Here is a 24,392-nt window from a genome sequence, read left to right as displayed (position 1 = left end):
TAACGCTTGTATCTCATGCTCCTATTTTCTAGACCCTCTCCTCGCCGCGCTTTTCCAAGGCACGTTACAACGGTTTCATAATCGGTTCTATATATATATATATATATATATATATATATATATGTGCCATTACTTATACTATGTCTGTAAGAGATATGTTTATGTATAAATAAAAATACTACTTAAAAAGTGTAAATTTTATTGAAATCTTTATTTAAACCAACAACATTATTATTTTTAATTTAAATTACATATCGTTATCAATCTGTGGAAATTGTAATTTTGTGCATGCTAAATATTTATTCATGTATTCCTCTGCCTCTTTCTTCATTTCATCGTCGAAGTATTGGACCCAGTTGCCATTTTTACCTGAAAATTTAATTATTGTTAATCTGTGGTAATAAATACAGAGAATTTTATGAACTATAAATAATCAAATACAAAAAAAAAATCATTGGTTTAATTAGTTTTCTTTGTATAGCTATATGTATGTGGTAATCGGGATTGAATTTAAAGTCCTTCGTGGGGCACAAATATTTATTTTAAAAAGAACTCCTAACCTAAACTGCGCACGCTTCCTTCGTCGTTCAAACGTCGTCTGTCTCCCTTCCTCTTACACGCCTCTCGCTTGTACCATCTGACATTTCTATTCACGCATGCTCTTACGTTCCATTCCACATGTATTGATTAGAGAATAAATCTAAATTTGAACAATTATTCAACATTTAAAATTTGGTTACGTAGGAAGAGGAATCTAGTCTGTGAAGTTTAACACTAATGCATTGCAAATTAGCCTGCCTCCTTTAACTTGCTACTCAGGTTATCAGTCCACGCGGTTTACACGGCTTTAAAGTGCCACACTCACCGGCAACTCCAATCGACTCTTTCCCAACTCTGATATCGATTCAGCTAAATTGTCTTCGGAGAAAAGAATCATACCTTTCTTCGAAAACCGAGTAGGTATCAATTAGACAAAACAATACGTCAACCCACGAACATGACGTAGATTTTTAAGTTATTAGCCCTGAGTCCAAAGAAGCTGTAAAAGCCGGAAAGGCTAACAGTATTCGAATATAGCCATGTAGAACCTTCTCTTTACTATATAACCCGGCGCATACACGATGAATCCTCAGAATGTCGAGAAATGACGTCTCAATATCTTATAGATTTATGTTCCAAAGATTCTCTAGTTTATCTTACGATTGCCGTATAAATCCATTCTTTACGATCACGTCCTAAATTCAAGATCTAACAGTGAACTTTGTTAAAAGTTTTTTAATTACATCTAATTCACCAAAGATTGATTGTTAATTACTTACCTTTCCGCATGAATTTTAATTCGGAATCCTTGTTATCAGGTCCCGATGATTGAAACGGTGACTTCCTGTTCATGTTCTCAAATTGAAGATATTCATTCAACTTTTCTTTCTGCTCAGCTGTATACTCTTTGCCCAAAAATGAGCATACCTTGTCAATAACGCCTGGAAGATCCTAAAGCAAGCATTGACAATTAAATAATAAGGTTTAGCAATTTATCAAATGTTGTCTATATATTATATGAATAGCTTCTATATTATTTATGGAATATCGCCTCTTGCTTTGATGCAATGAATCTACTTGGTTTCGGTTGAATCTGATGCTGTTAGCCCTAAGGCTTTTACAGCTTCATCGGATCTGACTCCACAGAGTGGAAAGGTGCGTGAACTTAAAATGAACTTTTTATTCCATTATCTCATTCATTTTTTCAAATGATACTAACTTTTTTCATTTCTTCATATAATAGAAACATCATGTTGGGGTGATCGCGTAGTTCCCATGCTTCTCTTACTTGTTCCTCCAGCGGGGTGTGGAATACTGAAATTAGGTTTTATTTAATTGTTTTGTATCTTTTGTTATTGCCTACTCACTGTCCCGACAGATTTATTACTAGAAGTAATTAGCCTGTCGTATTTCAATAGTAAATATTATACATATATAAATAAAAATATAGATTTGCAGCGCTTGAGCTATCAAACACGTAATATTTATTGTCAAATGTTCGAAGTTCAAAGCTGCAAATTTTAAATAATTTTTAACTTTCAACGCAATTTTTTGTCTTATTGATTTAACAACGACGGTTTTATATATCGCTATTGAAAAATTATTAGTTAGAAATTAAGACAAATTATGTATTTAAAATCATGCACATGCGCACACATACACAAAATTAATTAATACAGATAAACAAAGCACTTTTATTGACTTGTGTAATAATTTGTTCTTTCTTTCCTTATATTATTTGTCTCTTTAATCTTTAATTTTTATTAATCAATGGGACCCTGATTTCTAAATGCTCCATCTTAATCTGTATTTAGTATTTAAAATCTAGATAAATTAAATAAGTTATTTCAAAATTATTTGTTTTCTGTTATTATACTTGCAGATAAAAACACAGTACGATCGTTTATAGGTATAAAAAATTTAAAGTGTGTGTGTCTTATCTGTCAACATAAAGTTTTTAAACTTTTACACCTATTTCCAACCACCCTGTATGATCACTCTAAAATATGTGATATTCATTTACTTTTTCTATTGCGGAATGCGGCTGGCCAAAAATTTTTGGGTCAAATTTATGCACATACATATTAATTATAAAGTATGCAGGGACAAAGCATTAATAATAATAATAAAATATTCCGAATTACGACAACGATTTTTCTTACTATATTATTATTACGTTATTTATTATCTCTGAAACCATTGATTTAAAATACAGTGTACCATACCTTGATTGACAGAAAATGAACTTGTACATTTACGCGTTTAAAACTTTTACACAGATAACTAATTATCTAAAACCAGATGACTTAAAATAGGAATTATATCTTACTTAAGTTCTTTTTGAACAGCTCCCAAGACTCTTTGAACTGGACGCTTTGGTCGAAGTACCTAAACATAATGTGCATAAAGTGATATGAGACAGTTACGTCGCGGGGATCTCTGGCTATGTAGAACACTTTTGCAGTGTCAATTAATTTTGGCGGAAGAAGAGACAGCGGCGTGTGCGTTTTGACGAATCTCGGTGAGGGTAGACGAGGTAATGTTCTATAGTCTTCTTCAGTTGCTTTCGCTTTTCCGTGTGGTGAACTTGACGTGTCTTTTTTAATCTCAGACGCCAGGGTTGGATATCTGTAACATTCAAAATACATCATTAATACCTTCTTCTCCTACTGTCATCTCTTTATTTCTAAAGGTCTTGAAAGAATAGATGACAAACTCTTTCTGTTCAATCCTCTCCTTTACTTTGCACGGAGCATTAGTGATCGAGAGTCCCGTGAAGGGGTAAAACAAGTGTTGAGTAATTTGGCGGTGGCGGTTGTGTGAGTTGCATTGTTTGCCGCATACGCATTTATCAGCGGACTGGCGGGCGGTGTACTTTTTTGCACGACTACCAGTGCATGTGCGGAAGTGGCTAAATATTGGTCTTTTCTTACTTAGTCCAGTTATTGACCTGATTTTATCATGATCAGGTAGGTGATCGTCCACTTGGTCTTTCACCGTCATACAGCCAGTAGTTTATCGAACATATCTTGTTGTTTGTAGAGATTGCGAACAAAAGTGCTTTGGACTCGTTGGTGATATATTGTAGAGAGCCTGTTCTTAATTTTAGCTGAAACCGGACTTATTGTAAAGTCATCTACTATCGCGGTATTCAAAATTGGCATTATATTCCGATATATGAGAAGTTTAAATAATTATGAATGTTTAAAGAACTCAGCTCTGTTTCAATTACAAAAATTTAAAAGACGATTAAAAAACACATAGAAGAAATCTATAACAGTACTGTAAATAGTAAATTCAAACGAATTTTACACGAACGCACACAAACACTCACACATGATGGGTAATAGATAAGTATATATACATTATTAATACATCAGTTGTATTGTGGTAACATACATACTGTTTTTATCTGTATAATTAAAATTATATTTCTCAACTTGAAAAGATATAGCTGTAAAACATTTTATAACTTAATAGTACAATTGTCAGCGACATAAAAGAAGAAAATAAATGATAAGTGTGGGAATCCTACATAAATTATTTCAGTACATTTTACGTTAATCATAAACAATAATTAGTTTTAATTTAAAATAAATGAAAAAATATCTATTTAGCATACATTTGCATCAGTATATTTAAAATTTGGTATAAGTTCTGAGTTTTATTACTTTATATCGAATCAACTAGCATCGGGAATTAATGTCGATTTCGTAAGTTGTAATGTTTGGTGTTTTTACGTCATATTTGTTTCACGTAATTTACGTAAGGTTCTAACTAAAATTAAAACTTTTTGGTTAAAACCTATAACCATAGCGTAGATCAATCAACAGTTAATATCAACTGATCGTTGTTATATCATAACATATAATAAAGAAAAACAAAATTACGTAGAATAATTATTGCTTAATTTGTAAAGTGATCTTAAAAATTAGTAATAAAAAAATGGTTTCTTTTTTTGTCTGTAAAAGGATCTTTAAGATATAAAAACCTTGTTATATATCTGTAAAAATACTTAAATATTGTTATTTAAATCAAATATTGATTTAAATTAGTAACAACTGTCAGAGAAAATTGTGTAAAATATATTTTGTGGTAAAATTTTTTGACACATTTATTTATGGTACAGATAAATAAATACTTACTCGATAAAAGCGTAACGTTTAGAAATGGAAACGGAAGAAGCGGTTGCAAAGTCTAGATCATTCATCACCAACCACACCAGTTCTTGAAGCCATGTAGTACCTGTAAATTGATGTATTTTATCATCAAAAAAGTTAAATAATGCAATATTAATTTATGATACTATAATGTATTTCAGTGTATTTCATAATTAATATATGTAAACAAAATAGTAATATTTGTCGTCAAATGTATCGCTAAGAGAAATATCCATTTTCCTTACCAAACACGATAAAAATTCTGTTGAAATAAGAAAAAGGTAAGGTAAGTATCACCATTTTCATAACTAAATTTTCCTATTCCTATACGCTAAATCACTGTCAGCATTTAAAAATATGGTAAAAGAACACTTTCTTGGTCTCTAAAATATGGTATTGTGTAGCATTTATTATTTATTCGTATTTATGTAATACATTTTACACGTAAATATGTCCATGTAAATATGTATGTGTGGATAGAGATGTATGTATGAATACCCTAAGCTGCCCTCTCCTTCATGTCTCTTGTATCAATCCAAAGTTTGTCTGGTAGAGCTCATCTACAGCGATAAAATCGCCTCTTGTATATATATATATATGTATTAATTATTTTTTATTATTTATTATATTTGGAGTTTTTGCCTGTTCAGACATCTAATTAATACATAAAAGCAATTATAATGAAGTTTTTTTTTCTTTTAGACTGCAACATGCAAACAATTTTTTACAGCAAGAAGCTTGTCGAACTAGATTTAAATAAGAATCATGTTATATAACTTAGTGTATTAGAAACATAATATTAAAGTTCAATACCAAAGTCCAATCTTATAACAAAATCTCACGCAATCGTCACTTTATACTGACGTTATCTTACGATAAGATTTTGCATTTATATGATGGAAATAGATAGGTTCACTGATATGAATTTACATGGCCTTCTGCAAATGTGGCCTAGCATTAGTATTTGTTTAAAAATAAATATCATTAAAATTTATAAATATCATCAACCTTCCACTGTTAGTTTCTGGGTCTTTTATAAAAATATATATAAGTATCAACACATTATTATCAATTGCAATGATTTTTCGTTTTACTATCGTTACATATTTGATATAATTAAATAAATCTGAGTCCATACGCAAGAACGCGTCTGCTTTGAGCAAACTATAGATTCAGACTGATAAATTTGCCATCATGTAAACGTGTCTTTACCTCATTATTACTAATCATCTACTGTCTTGCAAATACATTATAGAAAAGTGAGAAATAAGTATAAATATTTTAAATACTCATTTTATTTTTAATAACTCACATACCTGATCTCGAATAGCTTGCGACCCATATATCATCTGGTCGGACCTCTAAGTTATAAATTTCAGCTGCATGGTCCCCATATCCGGCAGGCCAGAGGTATCCATTTGGCCCTATCCGGACGAATGGACGTATATATCCTGAAAAAAAAAGAAAGAGAACATTTATGAAAATGTTTGACGAGATTTTATATACAAGGAAATCGTGCCTCAAAGTTGTAAAGAAGCATAGTTTATTTATTGTCAATTGGCAAAATGGTCACAAGATAACGATTTTAGAAATAATATATAACATAAACATAATAAAGAGTTAGTATCTTATTAAAAGATATTTGTAACACTTTATCAATTTATTTAACACACGAACAAATTTTTATTAGCGCTTGAGTGCGAGCTAAAAGGACGTGCATTCGTCGTAGGACTCTGGGGCGCAATGTGCTCTGCGACCGAGTGAAAGCGGGCAATAGAACAAAGGCGCAAAAGAAATAAAAGAAACAAAAGAAACAAAAGTAACAAAAGGTCTGCGCCCGCGTCACCGGTGCGTGCATGTGCTCGCTGCACTAATTCGGCACACTAAGTTCGCCCGTCGGCTACGCTCGCCCACAAAATCTTACACCTATTATTCATTCAGACATTACATCAGTGTATATACGACTTCCACAATAATATATTAATAAAATTACGTTCTCAAAATAGATATTACTACACATTAAAAGTAATTATTGTTCATACGTTCTTTGCCTGTCTCATTTCAATAAAAAAAAAAACTAAAATATACGTAATGATCATTTTATACTGAATGATTGAAAATCGGTGCGAAAGCATTAAAACTTTTTCCTAATAAATGAGCTACGCATTGACTCCTTTAAAGTTTTCACCATTATAACAAATCATTCTGTAGATATACAACGCTTACAAGGACCAAGAAGGTTTAATTAATCTCTTTGACGTAAATTTAAAGGAGAAATAATTGAGTTTCAACTGCGTAATTACATCACCAATGTCGTTTCGGAAAGATTTTTTATTTAAAAACCGATTAGTTTTGAACTTATCTAGTGGATTTCAGAATGTAATAAAACATTTTTATTTTGTATAACAAATTTATAATGTAAAATCATTTCTTATTTGGTTTTATATTAAATTAGCTTTTCAACAGTTGACGAGCAGTTGTTCTCAGCTCAGCGGTACAATACTTAGACCTGCGATCATTGGTCACGGGTTCGATTCTCGACTACAATCTTTTGTAATTCGTCCTTTGTGCATTAATTACATAGGAGGATCATAAACAAATTTTCGGAGAAAGGGCAGCAGCGTCTTCTGCATACGTCGTATGTTATGCGTCACTATTATGATATATATCCCCCATAGATATCTTTCGGCATATGTTCTGCTTTGATAGTCATCACTTATGCATAAAGAAACTACATTTGATAGTAACTAGTATCGAAATGAGCTCGCTTATGGTTATTAATATAAAACCTTCTTGAGTGGGTTGGGCAGACGTCATATTCAAAGGGCAAAAAACACGCCGTTTATTATTACTTTTACAAACGTCCACAGCATAGTCGTCGTTTCAGGCTATAGACACCCACTACAATGAATATGTCTCTCCCTAATATATTTATGGAGGGATATAGTATAAGTAAGAAAACGACCAATATTTAGCCACTTCCGCACATGCAGTGGTAGTCGTGCAACAAAGTGCACCGCCCGCCAGCGGCTGATGATTTCGCATGCGGCAAACAATGCGAATTACACAACTACCACCGTTAAATTACTCGTGTTTCACTCCTCCACGGGGCATCCTCAGGAGCTTTGTTACACCGATCAGTGCCAAACACAAGTATTTGGATATAGTATAATCATCTGGCTTGGCCGGCGAATAGGCGATCGCTGTGCGGTATTATGGTACGCAGAGGATGCTGCTGTCCATACTCATAATTAATACACAAAGTGTGATATATATAAGATTGTATGTCAAACCTGCGACCTAGGATCGCAAGTCTCAGTACTCCACCGTTGGGCTATAATAACTCGTCCTCGATCTTCAATACACTAGTTAGAGAAATTATTCCCGAACTATGTTATTTAAAAAAAAAATTACACGGTTGTAGAGTATCTTTACTTTTTATAATTATAAAAGAACGTTAAGAAAGAAATAGATCAACTCAAGAAATTCAATAAAAGCTGAGAGATATAATTTAATATCATAATCATAAAAAACTGGTAAAAAAGTGTTGGTTACCTTTGTAATATTTTTTAATTATAGCATCCTCTTCATCTGTGACATTTTTAATAACGAATGGAAATTCTTGTTCTTTCGCCATTATCTGTAATTTGAGACGTTGATTTAAAAAAATATATTTTTACAGTATTTAAAATACGAAATAGATATGGAAGTAATCTTCATAAATAGAAATAAATTTGTCTGTATGTTCTTCACGGAATCGTAAACTATGCATTTGTTTCAGAAAAGAAGAGGGAACAAGATCTTTAGCTAAGTTTCCTGTTTCTAAGTTCTCATGACCAATTTTTTGACAGATGTCACCACTTTCATTCCAATGAATTTCATATATTGTCATAATAGTTCATGTTGATTTGAATTGAAATGAAATCAGCGAACGAATGGTGACATTTCGAGTTGTGAGTGATATAATAATTTATGTAAATTGAGAAATTCATCTCCGGCTTACATAATTAAAAAAAGAAAAAAAAACTAGGTAGACTAAATATTTATTTGTTAATATTCACGTGGACAAAGCCGTTGGGCATAGCTAGTTAACTATATTTTTAAATGTATTCTACTACATTATTTTAAATAGATACGTTAACAGTTAACTATAATATATATCATTAGTTTCGTATAACATAGAAATGAAATTAAATATGTTTGCCTATTGTAGACTTACACAGCCGGGGCCATTATTATTATAACTTATATATAAACTTTAATAAATAATTAAAAAAGAAAATCACATTAAACTTCAAATAATAACATATGTACAATCTGTTTTACTATGTTGTCACTGATATTATAGGGAAAAAAAGCTATGAAGTTGTGTAGAACCCATATTTGTTGGACTATTCCATTATTCCATTGGCATTCCTTGATATTCCATGGTTATTCCATTGACATAACAAAGTTATGCCGTACTTATATCGATTAATATAGTGAAATAACTGAATAAGAAATAAAGTAACTGAATAATTTCACAATGAAATCAGGTCTTGGAATGTGGAGGCAGGAGGAGGAAGGCGGAGAAGAACAAAAATTCTTCTTTATTTACTGCTTTTTACATGAGAGATCTGTCACCAAGTTTTCAATTTGTTATATTGCAGGTACATTATGAAAGGCGTTGTTTCCATTTCTATTATATCTCTTATTCACGTCATGATGAGTTTATCACCTGCTCCTTTTGTTGTAAAAATTAAAGAAATGGCGTCGATTTGCAGTTATTATTCTCAGGAGGCATTTTGATGTAAAGTTTTAAAAAAATCATTTATTAAAAATTTTAGTTTGATCTCTAATTATTTCTGTATTTCGACTATATCGTATTTATATACATGTATATACACATATATATCTATAATAACCTGATTTTAAAAATGGAATTTAATTTATTTTACTAGCTTATCATCATTTAATTTTCGCGAATTGTATTATATTTTAAAGCAGAAATACTAACGAGTGCAATCGACAGAAATCGAGGGTACAGTCGAGTAGAATCGAGGGTGCAATCGAACAGAATCGGTAGTACAATCAAGGGAAAAAGTGCTCACCAAATCAGTCGACAATAAATGCGCAATAAGTATCACAGTACACAACGTTTTTACTCTAAAATCTACGCAAAATTTATACCTGATATTATACATATATTTGTAAAAGATTTATATTTATTAATATATTTTTTTACCGAATCAACGATGTCGACACATTCGATCTGTACAATCGCGAACAAAACACTGCGCATACGATATACATTTTGTTAATGTTATTTTTAGACGTAAACGAGTTTTAAAACTTCCTTTATAGATAGCTTTCATAAACTATTAAAGTACTCAGAAAGGACACAATGAAGCTAAAAATAACTTAATCCGGAAGATGAAAGGTTCGATGTTGTAAGTAAATATAGAGTAATGACCTCCATGTTAAAGACGTGATAAAAATAAATTTTATTATGGTTTTGTGGTGAACTCTTAGATCCGAATAATAATATGATCCATAGTACACAAATAAATACTTAAGACAGATATATCGGCTTTTATTTTACTTATTACGTCATTAAATAAATCGAATTTATAACTTAAATAATTCTAAATAAAGAATTGATAGACTCTTGAATATAAGAACCATTACTTTTTTTCACGTCGAACTGGTTTCAAATGGTTGCCCGTCCGTTAAGAAATTTTGTTTGCCCATAACTAATGTGTATTCTTTCCTTCACTAATACTTTGCTTATTTAAGAATTCCTCTTTCTTTGTAGTTTGTCATTTTTTTTCTTAATAATTCTAAAATGTAACAGATTTAAACACATAAAAATAGAATAGATTTAAATATATAAATGCTAATCATTTTGTAATACGCAAACAGATCATTCAACGATCATTACATATATATTTCCGTCAAGAACTATAGATAAATAAGTAAATGGAAAGCAGTGATACAAATTAAGGCGGAAAATAAAGGGGTTAATTTACTCCAATAAAAAATTTAATTAGTAGAAAGAAATAAGCTCAAATCATTGACAATGTTCAATGAAGCAAATAAAATAAAACAAATTCTTAAAGAGCCCCGTCAGCTTCGGAAGTTTAAACAATATGACAGATCGCAGCTATGCAGAAGAACGTGCGATCTGAGAAGGGCTACGACCAAAATTTCAAACCGATCAGATTACTGACTTGCGCGACGTATTTAAACTATGCTTATTAAGTAACAGACCGACAAAAAAGGTCGCCGAGCCAAGAAAGTTTCATTATCATCATGTCATCAGATAGACGCCTATTGATATATATCCTCCTTAGATCGTCACAATTTCCGGTCAACAACCTCCTTGGTATTCGACATTAAGGAATCTCAGCTAGTATGCCCGTGTGTGGTCGATGTCGAATAAAGTTCTCGAACTTAAAGGTCGCGATCTTTTTAAGCGAGCGTTTATCGTCAGTGTTACAATGTGGATGTAAAAGCGGGAGATTTTATTACAACACGGTATTTCGTAATGGGCAAGTGATAACCTAAGTTGATGTCTCCTTGTGTCCTTGAGCCTAGCTTTTCCATGGAGCGTCCGATGAAGCGATCTATCGAAGATATATAAGATCTTATGTATCGACCCGAATCGAGGCTTCTCCGGTAGCTTGGCTACCTTAAAATAGGTCTTACTCTAGTCGGCGTCTGTGCCTTACCACCTCAAACCCTAAAAAGGACCCAAGCTTGTGTTGTCACCCGTCGATCATACCCTTCAATTATTCTTATTTGCGGTGCCTGAGAAGATCGAACATCGACATCGTATACACTTTGGAAAGCGTTAGCGCTGGGAGATTTTTTCGGCGGAAGAAACAACGACAACGCTTGTGTCTAGAACAGTGATTCCCAAAGTGGTTTATATCGACCCCTAGGGGTCTATGACAATTAGCAAGGGGTCAGCGAAAAAAAATTTGGGGGTCCATGAAATGAAAATGGGGGTCCAAGATAGTGGATCTCAACACATACACTGATAGTACCTATTTACTTTATATCAGTAATTCTGGCTGCAAAACAACATACCCGTTACTTATCCCGTGTTATGGAAAACAGCGAGGAAATTTTTAATATCCTTTCCATCGCCATACCTAGTGTAAAGGGGGTTCAGCGCTGTTACCAATCTCCTAACGAAAAAAAGAAACAGACTGGACATCATTAGCCGAGGAGATTTAAGATTAACCCTTACAAAATTGACTCCAAATGTTGATAATTTATTATTAAAGCATCAGGTTCATTTTCACTGAAAATATTGTCTTATTGCTTATGTTATTTTATTTATAGTTCATTTTATGTTTATTTAATGATACGTATATAAACAGATACAAAATTTTATTTTGAGTTGTTTTAATTTAAATTCAATTAATAAATGTATAAATTAACATGTGTTTTTACTTTAAGTTTTTAACACTAAACTTTACTACAGTTAGAAATTTACAAGAAATCAATATCAGGTAAGTAGGTGGTCTACCCAACACGGAAAAACATGGCAAGGGGTCTACGACACAAAAAAGTTTGGGGAACTCTGGTCTAGAATGATTCGAGGTAGACGAACTCTAACTGTCTAAATCTAAATGTCTGCGATTCGAGATTTTTCAAGGCCGATTGGTTTTTGAACGCGTCTATGGCGTCACATGATCGACAATTTAAATCAAAAAGTGTTTATATTGATAGTTCAATTGAGATATCGTCAATATAAAACAATATATTTTATTTGTAAGTACGTATAATGAGTCATGCGTTAATACCGTGTGTGATTTCCATTTGATTAAACATCACTCTATGAACCACTTGTATCGGGGAAATGTTAATGTATTAGTAATCAAATAATTATTACTCAGTCTTGAAATCTATTTATATATAATAATTGACTGTCATTAAATGAATAAAGTACTCGATGTCTTAGTGATATCATACGACTTGAGACATTTTAGTGTGTTGTAATCAAAGGAGTATTTATCACAGTTTTTCTTACAGTTTTATACACACACGCCTGTTTTTCTCCTGGAGATATTATATACTATTTTTATACATGTATATATTTGTATTTGTTTTTTCGATTACATGACGATGGTAGACTGCTCTTCAAGGTCCAGGAAGACAGAGACAGTTTTTGGGACAAATAATTATTTATTTTGTGGAGCACGTATTACAAGCATATAGGGTGGTTTAAAAGAGAACTTCGGTAAATTAGTACCACGTCTATGAAGCTTTTTGACAAGCGCCATCTAGTATGTTTTAGAGAAATATGATAAATAGTTCTATGTATTTAACGCGTATATTGTATTTTTTTGGACTGGACTGTCTCTGCCCATATAGCATTTGCTGATCGGCGGTTTTTTTAAATGCTCGAGTTCGTGAAACGTGATATTGTTATCACCCCATGATGGACATTGTTTTTTATAATTCTTTTTTTGAGGGCCTCTGATTCCTATCATTTTAATCTATGACATTGACTTGGCTCACGAAATCGTCCTTTGTCTTCTTCTATCGTTCACAAAATCATTCACTTTATAACTTTTATTTACATTTTGTTCATACATCGCCTTCTATCCGTCGCCGTACTTCTTACAATATAACAATTTTGTTATTTTCTTTTTTATTTTTGTACATTTTTTTAACTTTTCTTATTATTATTACATTTGTTTGTCTCCGCTGTTACAAATTATTTTCTTATTTAACTTTAGATAATAGTTATGACTTTCTTTATAACATATATATTGTAATATATTATAAAGTATATATATATAATGAACGAATAAAATTGTCTTTGTTTTCTATAGCTACCTTGATTATTCTACATTTCAAAAGTTTTTTTTTAATACATTATATTCCTATGATGATGTCAAACTGAAGAAGTTAGAAAATGTCATAGAGGTTGTTAATTAAAGTTAATTGTATTTGAAATACTTACTTTCTTCATTATTCTTTACGATTTAACTTATGAAGCTAAAAGTAAAAATAACCGAATGCCCTTGATGATTATATAATTGCAGGATCAAATTACAGAAAATCAAAGTTTTAAAATTTAAAACAAAGCATTAAAAGTGTTTTTATCATGACCTAAACAAAAGTACGAGAAAAATACATATATATTTATATATATGTATATATAAAAATAAATATATAAAAATATTTGTATTTATATATATATATATATATATATATATATATATATATATATATATATATATATAAGTACATATATATGTGTCGTGTCATTGTAGTCTTCTTGATTAATATCAATTGTACCGCGCAGTGTTACTAATGTACATTTACGAACAACTAGCGCCACCTATCGACGCCGACTGAAACTACAGTTCCGACATGGCATTCATGAAATGGTATAAAGATAAAACTATACACACACACACACATACACACATATATACATATACATATATACATATATAGTTACAAAAATAAATCACTATCATTACCAAATTACACGTTATAAATTTTTATAAGTGTCTTTCTTATATTGGTTAGGTAAGTAAAAGAAATCTGTTCTTTTAAAATAATAAAAGTATTGTTGGCATTATCAATAGATTAATTCGAAATGTGTCGATTCAACCAAGTGTTTTTATATATGAATAATCTTTCGCGGTTGATCAAAACCTGTTTCGCTGATGACTTTAGTGCGTGAAAGAGGTAGAGTGTTTAAATGAAGAGTAAAGAGAATATATTTATTTTTGTTTCAATCAATATAATGTAAAATTCAAAATATATTAATTCAAGTAGACATTAATATGTACTTTTCAGTCGTCGATTATTTTAACATTATAAATATGCTATCACACAAAATGCTGAGACAGAGCCAGACATTGGCAATTAAATTCATCAATTTAAAATGTATGTATTACAATATCAAACATGTTCAACATGATCAACTAAAATCTTATTAATACTATAATATAATAAGATTCATGTATCAATATGCTTTTAACTTTGGGTATAAAACTAAGAGAAAGAAGGCCCAAGATATGTCGTGGGACTTTATTATACATTCGTACAGTAATACATATGAAGGATTACTTACACTACATTGATAATGTTTACATTAATATCTAAATAAGACAATGAAATCCACACATTATCTACTAATATATGTTTAAATTAATACTTACATTATTTAATCGAAATAAAACGCAGTGAAAAATACACTCTGCACCACTTTTTGAATCAAACTAACATTGACTGTGTCCTGTGTTGTAGATAATGAAGATACGATAAATGTTTTCGTGTTTAATAACAAACATGAGGCCATTGCCACGGCTGTGATGCGATAAAAATATTTACTTGCACGTCACTAATAATAAAAGTCGTTAAGTCGTTGCATTAGAAACAATTACTTTTTAATGTCATTTACGTGTTCTGGTTGTAGATTCGTTTAAGGAAGTATCCTTACTCTAGGACAGAGAAACACCCTGTACCTAACACCCCAAGCAACAAGTTATCATCAGCAAAGGCTACGGTGCAGATACAGGTTCAAGCACTCTCATCATCCACGAGGCTCAGGGGCTAAAGAGTCAGGCGGTTATCGTTGTCCATCGAACAACAGACATGACAGAATGTATAACAGTGTTTATCAAGTGGTAGCAGTATCGCACCACACGAACACGTGCGTATATTACACGGATAAGACTTAAGATGCAATCGCAAGATTCATTGATGTGGAGATATGGGAAACAACCGCTTACATACTGGCGTATGACCTGTTGATAGCAATAAGGAGTAGGGATAAAGTAGTGGTCGCACGAAGCGTAGTTTTAAAAATTGGACATTGTAAGAATGTTTAGACAAGACAAGAGAGAGAAAACGTTTAAGTTAAACGGTTTTATTTGATACCCACATTGTGGTGGTTGTGGAAAAATATGTACCTAGTCCGCCATATTGGAACGGCGTTCATCTTAAATTTTAAATTTTGACATAATCATCGTGTTTTACTAGTGTAGCCCTTTCATTTGATACCCATATTGAGTGGGTTAAAGAAAAGTATGTAATCCGCCATTTTGTATCGGCGGCCATCTTAGATTTATAATGTTATTGATTTTATTATATTTTATTGTCACCTAAATTAAATATGTGTACCAAATTTCAGATCAATCTGACAACGGGAAGGAACACTGTAACATGCAAAAACGTGAGCAAAACTTTTTATTCGGAAATATTAGACCCAAATGTTGAAACAAATGCACGAACGCTTATATCAGTGGAATATAGATTCTAATAATAATATAACATGTTTTAGTTGTTTAGTTAAATAATTCATACAAAGCGTGTCCTCAGAATCGAACCTCGATCGACATTTACAGAACCTTAACTTCTTATCTACTTCTGCTGTAGGAGTGAAGAAAATCTTAAAGGGACCAGTGCTGGCTTCACTGTCAGTTTATGATTTAATTAGAACTCATTTGTAGCAAATTTAGCAATTTTTCCATTGATCTTTGAATTTTCTTAATTTATCTTACAAATAGATTTTTTTCGTACTTTCTATCGAAGTATAAAAATAGCTGTGCAAAACTAACCTGGTATCATACTACTAACGTTGCTAATTTTACATCTGCAAACTATGGTGCGAGGTGTAGCATATAGATGCACCTGGAAATTCAATATAGACGCTTTCTGCCTTACTTCTGATCACGCAGAATCATGAACCAATAAGTCATTACCGTTCGTATGAAGTATTTCTTATATTATATACATTCCTTATTTGATATGATATCACATTTAGATAACATTGATCAGACCAGCAATGTGCATCTAAGTGTGGAGGAATATACGTTAACGTTGATGAAACGAAATAATGGTTTAGCTGAGGACACGAGTGATTTCGTAGTTTAGATGCCTCTAGCTATCTCCGTAATACACCAAAATCGTGTGTTTTGTTTAAAGTAGATATTGTCAACAAACGACCCGTTCTGATATGCCGGAACCGCTTCGGGGAATATATACTCCTCGATGCGAGAGTTATATAATTACCTGCTGTCCCCAGCCCGGCTTGTACGGCGTTGATTTTTGACACTAGATTCTTTTTTTTTAAATTAAGAACACATTTACGTTTATCGGTGTAATGTCATAAAATCCTGTCTAAGTTTTTTTATGTTAAAAAATATTCTGACCATGTTTTATACCTGTAAGGTCTGTTGTTTAAAAACAGATTTTTAAAACACTTCTTCGTACCACTTGTCGAATTTTTGAAATTCTTAGACGTCTTTTATTCGGACGAAGGAATATTTCAAAATTCATGTCTTCAAATCATATGATGCCAGAAAAATGGCAATGTCGTCGTTTTTAAAATTCATTGGCCACTCGCAATCCAAAAGAAAAAAAATGTAAAAAGCGTATTTCAGTGTGATCACCTCAGTGACGTAATAGCTTTATATGTTTATAGTATAGCTTTATGGAATACCGTTTTTAGTTTATTCACATCCTAACACACCTTTTTTGATCTTGCTAAGAAAAATATTAGTCAAACATTTTGACTAATTCCAGTGTTCCTTTCTAAAGGAGATAGGGGGACATATATTCTCTATTGCAGGACTGAGCAGGCAGCTGTCGCAGGAAAGACTTTGCGAAAAAGATAGCAATGTTTTGCCATAGATAAAAAAAATAATTGTCAAGAGTATTTTACTAGTATGTTGGTAAAGCAGACCTCACTCTTTTCTAAAAAGACTATTGAATATACCGACATACATAATTTTTTCAACAGTTCAAAAATACACAAATCGCAGAAAAAAGAACAATTTTTGTATGTGGTATTCTTCCTAGAGCCGGATAGTTTTGAGGTAGTAATAACACGAAATCCTAAGTAGATGTATATATATATATATATTCATTTGAACTTTGTCCGTATTTACACAGATATAAGAGAAAGATTGTAAACCATGTATTCATGTAAACGCATCCTTAACTTATTATTACTTTCCAATAAGACATTGTCTGCATTTTCTGGTATGAGTCCGGTGAATGTAATAGTGTTATCAATTTACAATGTAAAATGTTATACTCGGTATAATTTTTCTAGTTCTGAATCCTTTTTTAATGTCTTTATATTATTATTCAAGACAAAAGTACGTATAGTACAATTTTATTGTAATAAATTAGAATTTATTTAATAAAATTGTAACTAGAGTTAAACTGTGAATAATTTAATGGATTAATTGTGAATAGGTTCACAACTGTATTCGTTCAGTACACAGTTTGTTTGGTGGATCGCGCTCAGTTGCATTTTAAATATGAATTAAGGCTTCATTTTGTTGCGCTGCGGATGACTGTTTCGTTGGTTATATATCCTTTTTATTTGGTAATAGGATTACATTTGATTTTTATTTTTCATGGTAGATGCCTGTTACAGCTGTATCTTTCATCTTCTTTTCGTCGTAACACTTAGTTCTAAGGATCGTGATCCTTTTTAGAAAGCTGGAGTTGCACTATGTTACACCATATGTGCCAGTCTTTGGCGGTGTGTATTGCTTTGGCTACTGTGGTATCGAGTATGGTTCAGACTTGATCGGACTAACGAATTTAGCTTCGGCCGCGTGATCACTGTCCATTCTTTTTCGGTTGTCGTATCTTTTTCTAAGACGTTAACGTATTTCGTGACCGAAAAAGTAGAAATCAACTTTGTGCATATCTTCCCTGACATTTTTTCTGCCATGAAAAAACATTTAATTACATATACTCCGAAAAATATACGTGTCTTTTAACTACATATAAAAGATATGTAATTTTTTTTTAATCTTAATTGGAAGTTATAACGAATGTACAATTTTGAGTTTATTTTTGTAAAATTATATCAAATCTAACAGATGTTATTAAATATACCAATAAATATACTATGCTATTTTACAATCAACTAGCGATCAAATAATTTCTTAATTTTTTATTTCACTAGAAACGAAATTTAGAATATTTTATTGTATTTTACAATTATCGAATGAGATTATGATTTTATTCTTAATAACATTAGTGTGTTTATGACATGAAATCGCGTTATAAAATTATCGTGTTATAGGAGGGATAACTATATTGAAAGTTCTTATTAGTATTAACGTATACATTATACGATATCGATGTAATAAACTTATTAACTCGTTACGTGATACGAAAGGAATTGAACTTTCCATTAACAATAAAGATTATATCGGTTTGTAATTTTACGCCATTTTGAACCAGCGAAAATAAAAAGAAGTTAACATAAAAAGTTTATTGAATACACTACAGTTTTTGATATTAGTTTTAAAACTAGTTATATCATAGTTTCTTATATTAATTTACACATTTTAGAGTTTAAAAAACAATGTTTATAATACCAGCACTTTTAGTTTTAACATTTTCAACATCGGAAGAATTAACTGTTTATAGTAAGTCATTACAGTTTATAAGTTTTCAAAGTTTAAATAAATTTCAATTTAATATAATAAAAAAATTGTTGTCATCACAGAGTCTTGTGTGCCGAAATCTCAATTCTTCGTTAACGGTCGTCTTTGCCATTGCAATGCTTTCGGTCATTGGTCGGAAAAAAACTGCCAATACAGCCATCGTCGACACGCTTGTTCACACGGCCAGCTTATCTGGCACGGCTGCCACCAATGCAAATGCATTGAAGGAGAACTTCATTGCACCGATGTTTATTGCACCAATAAAATATCAGCAAGGAAAGAATTACGTGCTATCGGTAATTGGTGTATACCTTTGAAGTATTATCGAATTAACTGCAGTGTATGTTTCTGTCCACCGTCAGGCGAAACCTCCGAAGCGGTATGTTCAGTGGATTCCTCTTGCCTGTCGAACTCACAACCACAATCTAGATCGTTCACTTCAGTCTACGACACTAATTGTATACCAAACGTCATGTATATATTTCCATGTCTTCAATGTTTATGTTCGGACGAAGGAAAATTTCTCATTGATAATTGTTTCGAAGTGTGCCAAAGTTCATCACAATTGAAACTAAATCTTAAATGTAAACCGGGAACATATTACAGACGAAATTGCAACGTTTGCCAATGTTCACATAAAGGAATTCAAGACGACGAAATCTGTACGAATAATACATGTGAATTTAGTTCGCCTAATTCAAATTTAGTATCCTTGAGGAATATAAAAAAAACATGCGTACCGTATACATTTACACAACCTATATGTTTATTCTGCGATTGTAATTCTAACAGTACAATCAATGAAGACTCTTGTTTATTAACAAACTGTTCAACTAACTTAGAATTGATGAGCTCGAATTTTAGCGGACAATGTAATATAGACGAAGTTGTTCCAGTTTGCGTCGAGTGTTTTTGTCTACAAAACGGTTCAACGGATGGAAAATATTGTTCGAAGGCGTGTAATTATCAAAGTAAATTTAAAGTTATTGAAAGAGTATTAACGGAGAGTATGCAAACTCAGAATCTTATAAAGAAGTCTGATCTGAAAATTATAGCATCGAAATCATGTAAGCCTAACTTCGTGTATTTTGATGAAGGGAAATATTGTATATGCGCCAGCGCAGCTTCGAATTTAAAACTTTGTAAATCTTTCAACGACACTAAGCCATTCAGATCTTCGACCGACAGTCGAATTAACTACAATGCAGATATGTCTTGCCAACCGAATACTTTCATAGATTTTGATTGCAACACATGTTACTGTACTAAGAGAGGTAAAATTGATCCAAAATGGTGCACATACGACGACTGTAACGCAAAACGCTCTATCCAGGAATCACATAAGCGTCCAAATCTTTTCACCTCAGATAGCTTATCAGAAGTCTGCACTCCGGGATCGATATCCAAAGAAAAGTGCAATTTTTGCATTTGTCCAGAAAGTGGACTATCAAGGGAAAAAGCATGTACTAAGAACTACTGCTCGGACACGGATCAAATAAAAAATACAGTAAAATTCACTTGTGAGCCCTTGGATTATTATGAAGTAGACTGCAACGTTTGTTACTGTCCCAGCGATGGGCTGAAAAATGTTGCGAAATGTACGAAAAATCTATGCGAGAAAAGCTATTTACGAACAGATACATGTTTCCCTGGACAGCTATTCAGTGAAATGTGTAACGTTTGCTTATGTCCACCGAATGGAAATAAAAATGATAAAGTCTGTACAAATAACACATGCGCTAAAGTCACGACCTGGCCGAGTTTTGAATTATCCGATAATTTATTAGAAGATCGAATGGCTGGCGACACTAAGAGAAGTCTAGACTTTTGCTTTCCCGGAGAGCAATTTATAGTAGGCTGCAAATTATGTGTTTGTCCAGATATGGGTTTGAAAATGTATGCTGAATGTGATTCATCTCAATGCAACGATAGAAAACATCCGTCTTCAACTGTGAGTTTCCGCTTGATATAACTTTGAGATTAAATGATGTTAAAAATAAATATATCATCTCAACCACTTACTTATTCTCTGTTGATGTAAGTGTTGTTAGTCCGAAGGCTTTTACAGCTTCATCGGAGCTGTGTTCACGGAGCGGAAGGGTCCGTGAACTTAAAAATAAAGGACCATTTGGGAGCGCTCTGCATTCATAGCCAATAAAAGAAACTAACAAAACTAGTAAATAAAGAATAAATTTGTTACTAATTTTCTATATATTTAATTAATATCTTCTAGGACTTACAAAATAGTATGGCTGATGAACAAAGTCATCATTTTCGAATCCGTCGTGATCTGCCTTGCTACAAATATAACTATAGTCATGTTATTGAAAAGGAATGCACGCCGGGGTCCCAGTACATCGTTAGGTAAAACTTACTTTAACTTAAAACATCTTATTATTTAATTATTTTTAAGCAAATAAGAAACCACACAGGCAAAGTTACAGGACGTCGAAATCGCACCTCTTAGTTTTAATTTTCACACATCCTGCGAAAGCCGAAATAAAATAGTGAGAAAACTGAAATGTGTAGTAAAATTTTTAGTAGAACACGAAATCATACAAATTGGAATTACATAAAACAGCTCTAGATAATCGTATAAAAACATGTTTAACTTAAAAATATGAACATAAATTAAAAATAAATGATTGTAATGGAATAATACAGGATTTAAATTTTAACCTGCTTATTTACTGTTCACATTTTTTAGGGTCTAAATGATTGTTTACTTACAATTTTTGATGATGATAATTTTTAAATGTTACATACGTAATGTATGTACTTACAATTTCTTTCTGGATTGTTAGAATAAATTATAAATAATAAGTATAAAGCATAGTGACCAACTTAATTTTTAATTCCTTTTGAATGTTTTATTGTTTTTAGATGCAGACTATGCATATGCCCTTACATGGGAAATATAATGCACTTCTGTCGTCCGCTTCCCAGGAATATGTACTGTGAACAGCCGTATCCGAACGTGAATTACGAACCCGCTGCAAGGCGGACAAATTACACTGCAGGTAATATTTTAAATTCAATATAATTATTTATAAACAAATTTCCAAATGACACTTCTCTATTAGATAAACTAAGGTTGTGTTGTAATATATTAATTACTTTATTTTTACTTGCTATTACGGAAAATGCCATTTATCTTCATTACTGAAGGTCACGCCTTACTGGAGAACCTTTCGATAATTCGTCAAGTTACCTTGACAGGTCTGATTGACCAGCTTTTCTAAGCGTGTCCATCACTGTCATCCGTCACTCTTCGCACAGAGTCCGCTCATCGCGATGGTAATCACTCTCTTCGTCTCTTTCCCTCTACAGCTCCTTCGGGAATAAGCATATCTAGACTCTTTGGTAACCTATAAGCTATGTAGTAGAAGTAGCCAAGAATCTTCTTGTAGCAGATAGCGGAGAACCTGGCTTTTATACCGAGTTGATCGAGAACAGATCTGCAGCTTGCTTCGTCAGTACCACATTTTAAAAGCGTCGATCTTCCTTCGGTCTATCGTACAGATTGACCAGATTGAATATAAAAAGATTTAGAATATTGAGTTCTCTATTTTGATATATGCTAGCCAATTTACCCATCGTATTCTTTGCTATTTGAATTCGTTTCTGAATCTCTTTATCGCATCCGCCCTGATCGCTAATAATTGATATCAGATATACGATCACCCTTACGTTCTCTATTACGAGAAGCGCTGCGTGAGAGCCTGTGTGAAAGACTGTGAGAGCTGACCTCCTTTATCGATACACATTACTATGGTCTTCGTCCTTTTGATTACTATGTCAACCATCTTAATTTAACGTCTCACCCTCCGGAATAATTCTTAAATTTAAATCTGTTGCCTCCAACAGTGTGTGTGATCAGCGTATCTGTGGTTACTTATCTTTTCCCCCCTATTGTTGATACCTTCACTCCAGTCACCTAAGATTCTTATAAAACTTTTTATTACAAATAATTATATTTAGTTCTTAGCTAATGCCGCAAATATATTTTTACTTAAGTAGTAAATTTTGAAATTTGTATGTAAGTAAGAAAAGGACCAATATTTAGCCACTTCCGCACATGCAGTGGTAGTCGTGCAACAAATTGCACCGCCCGCCAGCCCGCTGATAAATGCGCAAATGTTGCACGACTACCACTGCATGTGCGGAAGTGGCTAAATATTGGTCCTTTTCTTACTTAGGATGGACTTCTGCAAAATAACGCCTGATTCCATTAAATTCTTATGTATGTAAAACAAGTAATTTTTTGGACTAATGCCTTCTCCATAGATTTCAAATAAGATCGATAGGGAGCGGTCTACGTAATTACAACTTTAACAAGGTAACATATCTTTCATTAGGCTCAGAGTTTTCTAGAAATTTCTATGAAAACTGAACATCGAAAACCCGGTTCACAGTTGGAGATCGAATCGCAATTTTTCGGCGAAATGTTTAACTGTTTATCCTGTTCCACGATATTTCTAAATTTGACATCTTGCTACTTCAGAAGTATTTATGCTTAGTTCCTATTTAAACGTTAATAAAATGAATTACAGTTACAGAATTAAAAGAAACACAAGAAATGCATGAGCATACTAAATATAAATGTAATGATACCGGTCATGTTATGGATAGGTGTTTTATTTGCGAATGCGAAGACGACCACGTGTTGATCGAAGAGCACTGTTTTAAAAACGATCATCGCGACTGCTTGAATATTGATCGACCATCGTTTTTGATTAACAATAAAGTGGTTCTTGATTAAAATGATTATTTTATTCACACATATTACACTTAAATTGTCTTTATCATAAGTATATAGGCTATATTGTATGTATGTTTGTATATGTATGTTTTGTACTGTTTTCATACTACGGTTGTGTGTAAGAGATTGCCTCATATGATTAGTGCGCCCATTGTACTTTTTTCTTTACCATTATGAAACGATGGATATATTTTTTAACTTATACAATAAAGAATATTAATTAAATAAAATCCTTTACATCCTACAATACAGAAATTTTACATTCCTTCAGATTGAACCATGTAAAATAGAATGTAAATATAAACGTGGAATATACCATATGCATAGTGGACATACCAAGTTCTTGTTCTAGAAAAAATCTTCTTACTAAGTTATCAGAAGTATAGAAGATAAAATAAGTAAAGAAAGCAGAAGAATATACGCAGTCATTAGTCGTGACATAACATCGGGCATATTTACGGACTACAGTATATCGAACAGCAGTTTAAATAAAAACTATTA

The 24,392-nt window shown here is 32.2% G+C and overlaps 2 protein-coding genes across 2 annotated transcripts; one reads left to right on the top strand and one right to left on the bottom strand.

Annotated features, from left to right (window-relative positions):
* Window positions 1-230: 230 nt before the first annotated feature.
* On the bottom strand, window positions 231-14,955 carry LOC137932179 (sulfotransferase 1C4-like). Its single transcript, XM_068775773.1, has 8 exons — window positions 14,873-14,955; window positions 8,256-8,340; window positions 6,017-6,151; window positions 4,686-4,785; window positions 2,870-3,168; window positions 1,760-1,854; window positions 1,320-1,491; window positions 231-369 (listed from the first exon to the last, which is right to left on the bottom strand). Exons 2-8 carry the CDS (start codon window positions 8,335-8,337, stop codon window positions 248-250), a joined length of 1,005 nt encoding a protein of 334 aa, XP_068631874.1. The 5' UTR covers window positions 8,338-8,340; window positions 14,873-14,955; the 3' UTR covers window positions 231-247.
* Window positions 14,956-20,007: 5,052 nt separating this feature from the next.
* On the top strand, window positions 20,008-23,891 carry LOC137932266 (uncharacterized). Its single transcript, XM_068775869.1, has 4 exons — window positions 20,008-21,080; window positions 21,363-21,493; window positions 22,013-22,149; window positions 23,683-23,891. Exons 1-4 carry the CDS (start codon window positions 20,139-20,141, stop codon window positions 23,889-23,891), a joined length of 1,419 nt encoding a protein of 472 aa, XP_068631970.1. The 5' UTR covers window positions 20,008-20,138.
* Window positions 23,892-24,392: the final 501 nt, after the last annotated feature.

Source organism: Battus philenor, unplaced genomic scaffold (genome assembly GCF_028537555.1).
Source record: "Battus philenor isolate CCGP_79_NKW_IND1 unplaced genomic scaffold, ilBatPhil1.0.hap1 SCAF_9, whole genome shotgun sequence".
Classification (NCBI taxonomy): domain Eukaryota; kingdom Metazoa; phylum Arthropoda; class Insecta; order Lepidoptera; family Papilionidae; genus Battus; species Battus philenor.
Note: the sequence above shows the minus strand (reverse complement) of the source record. Positions and strands in the feature narration are given on the sequence as shown.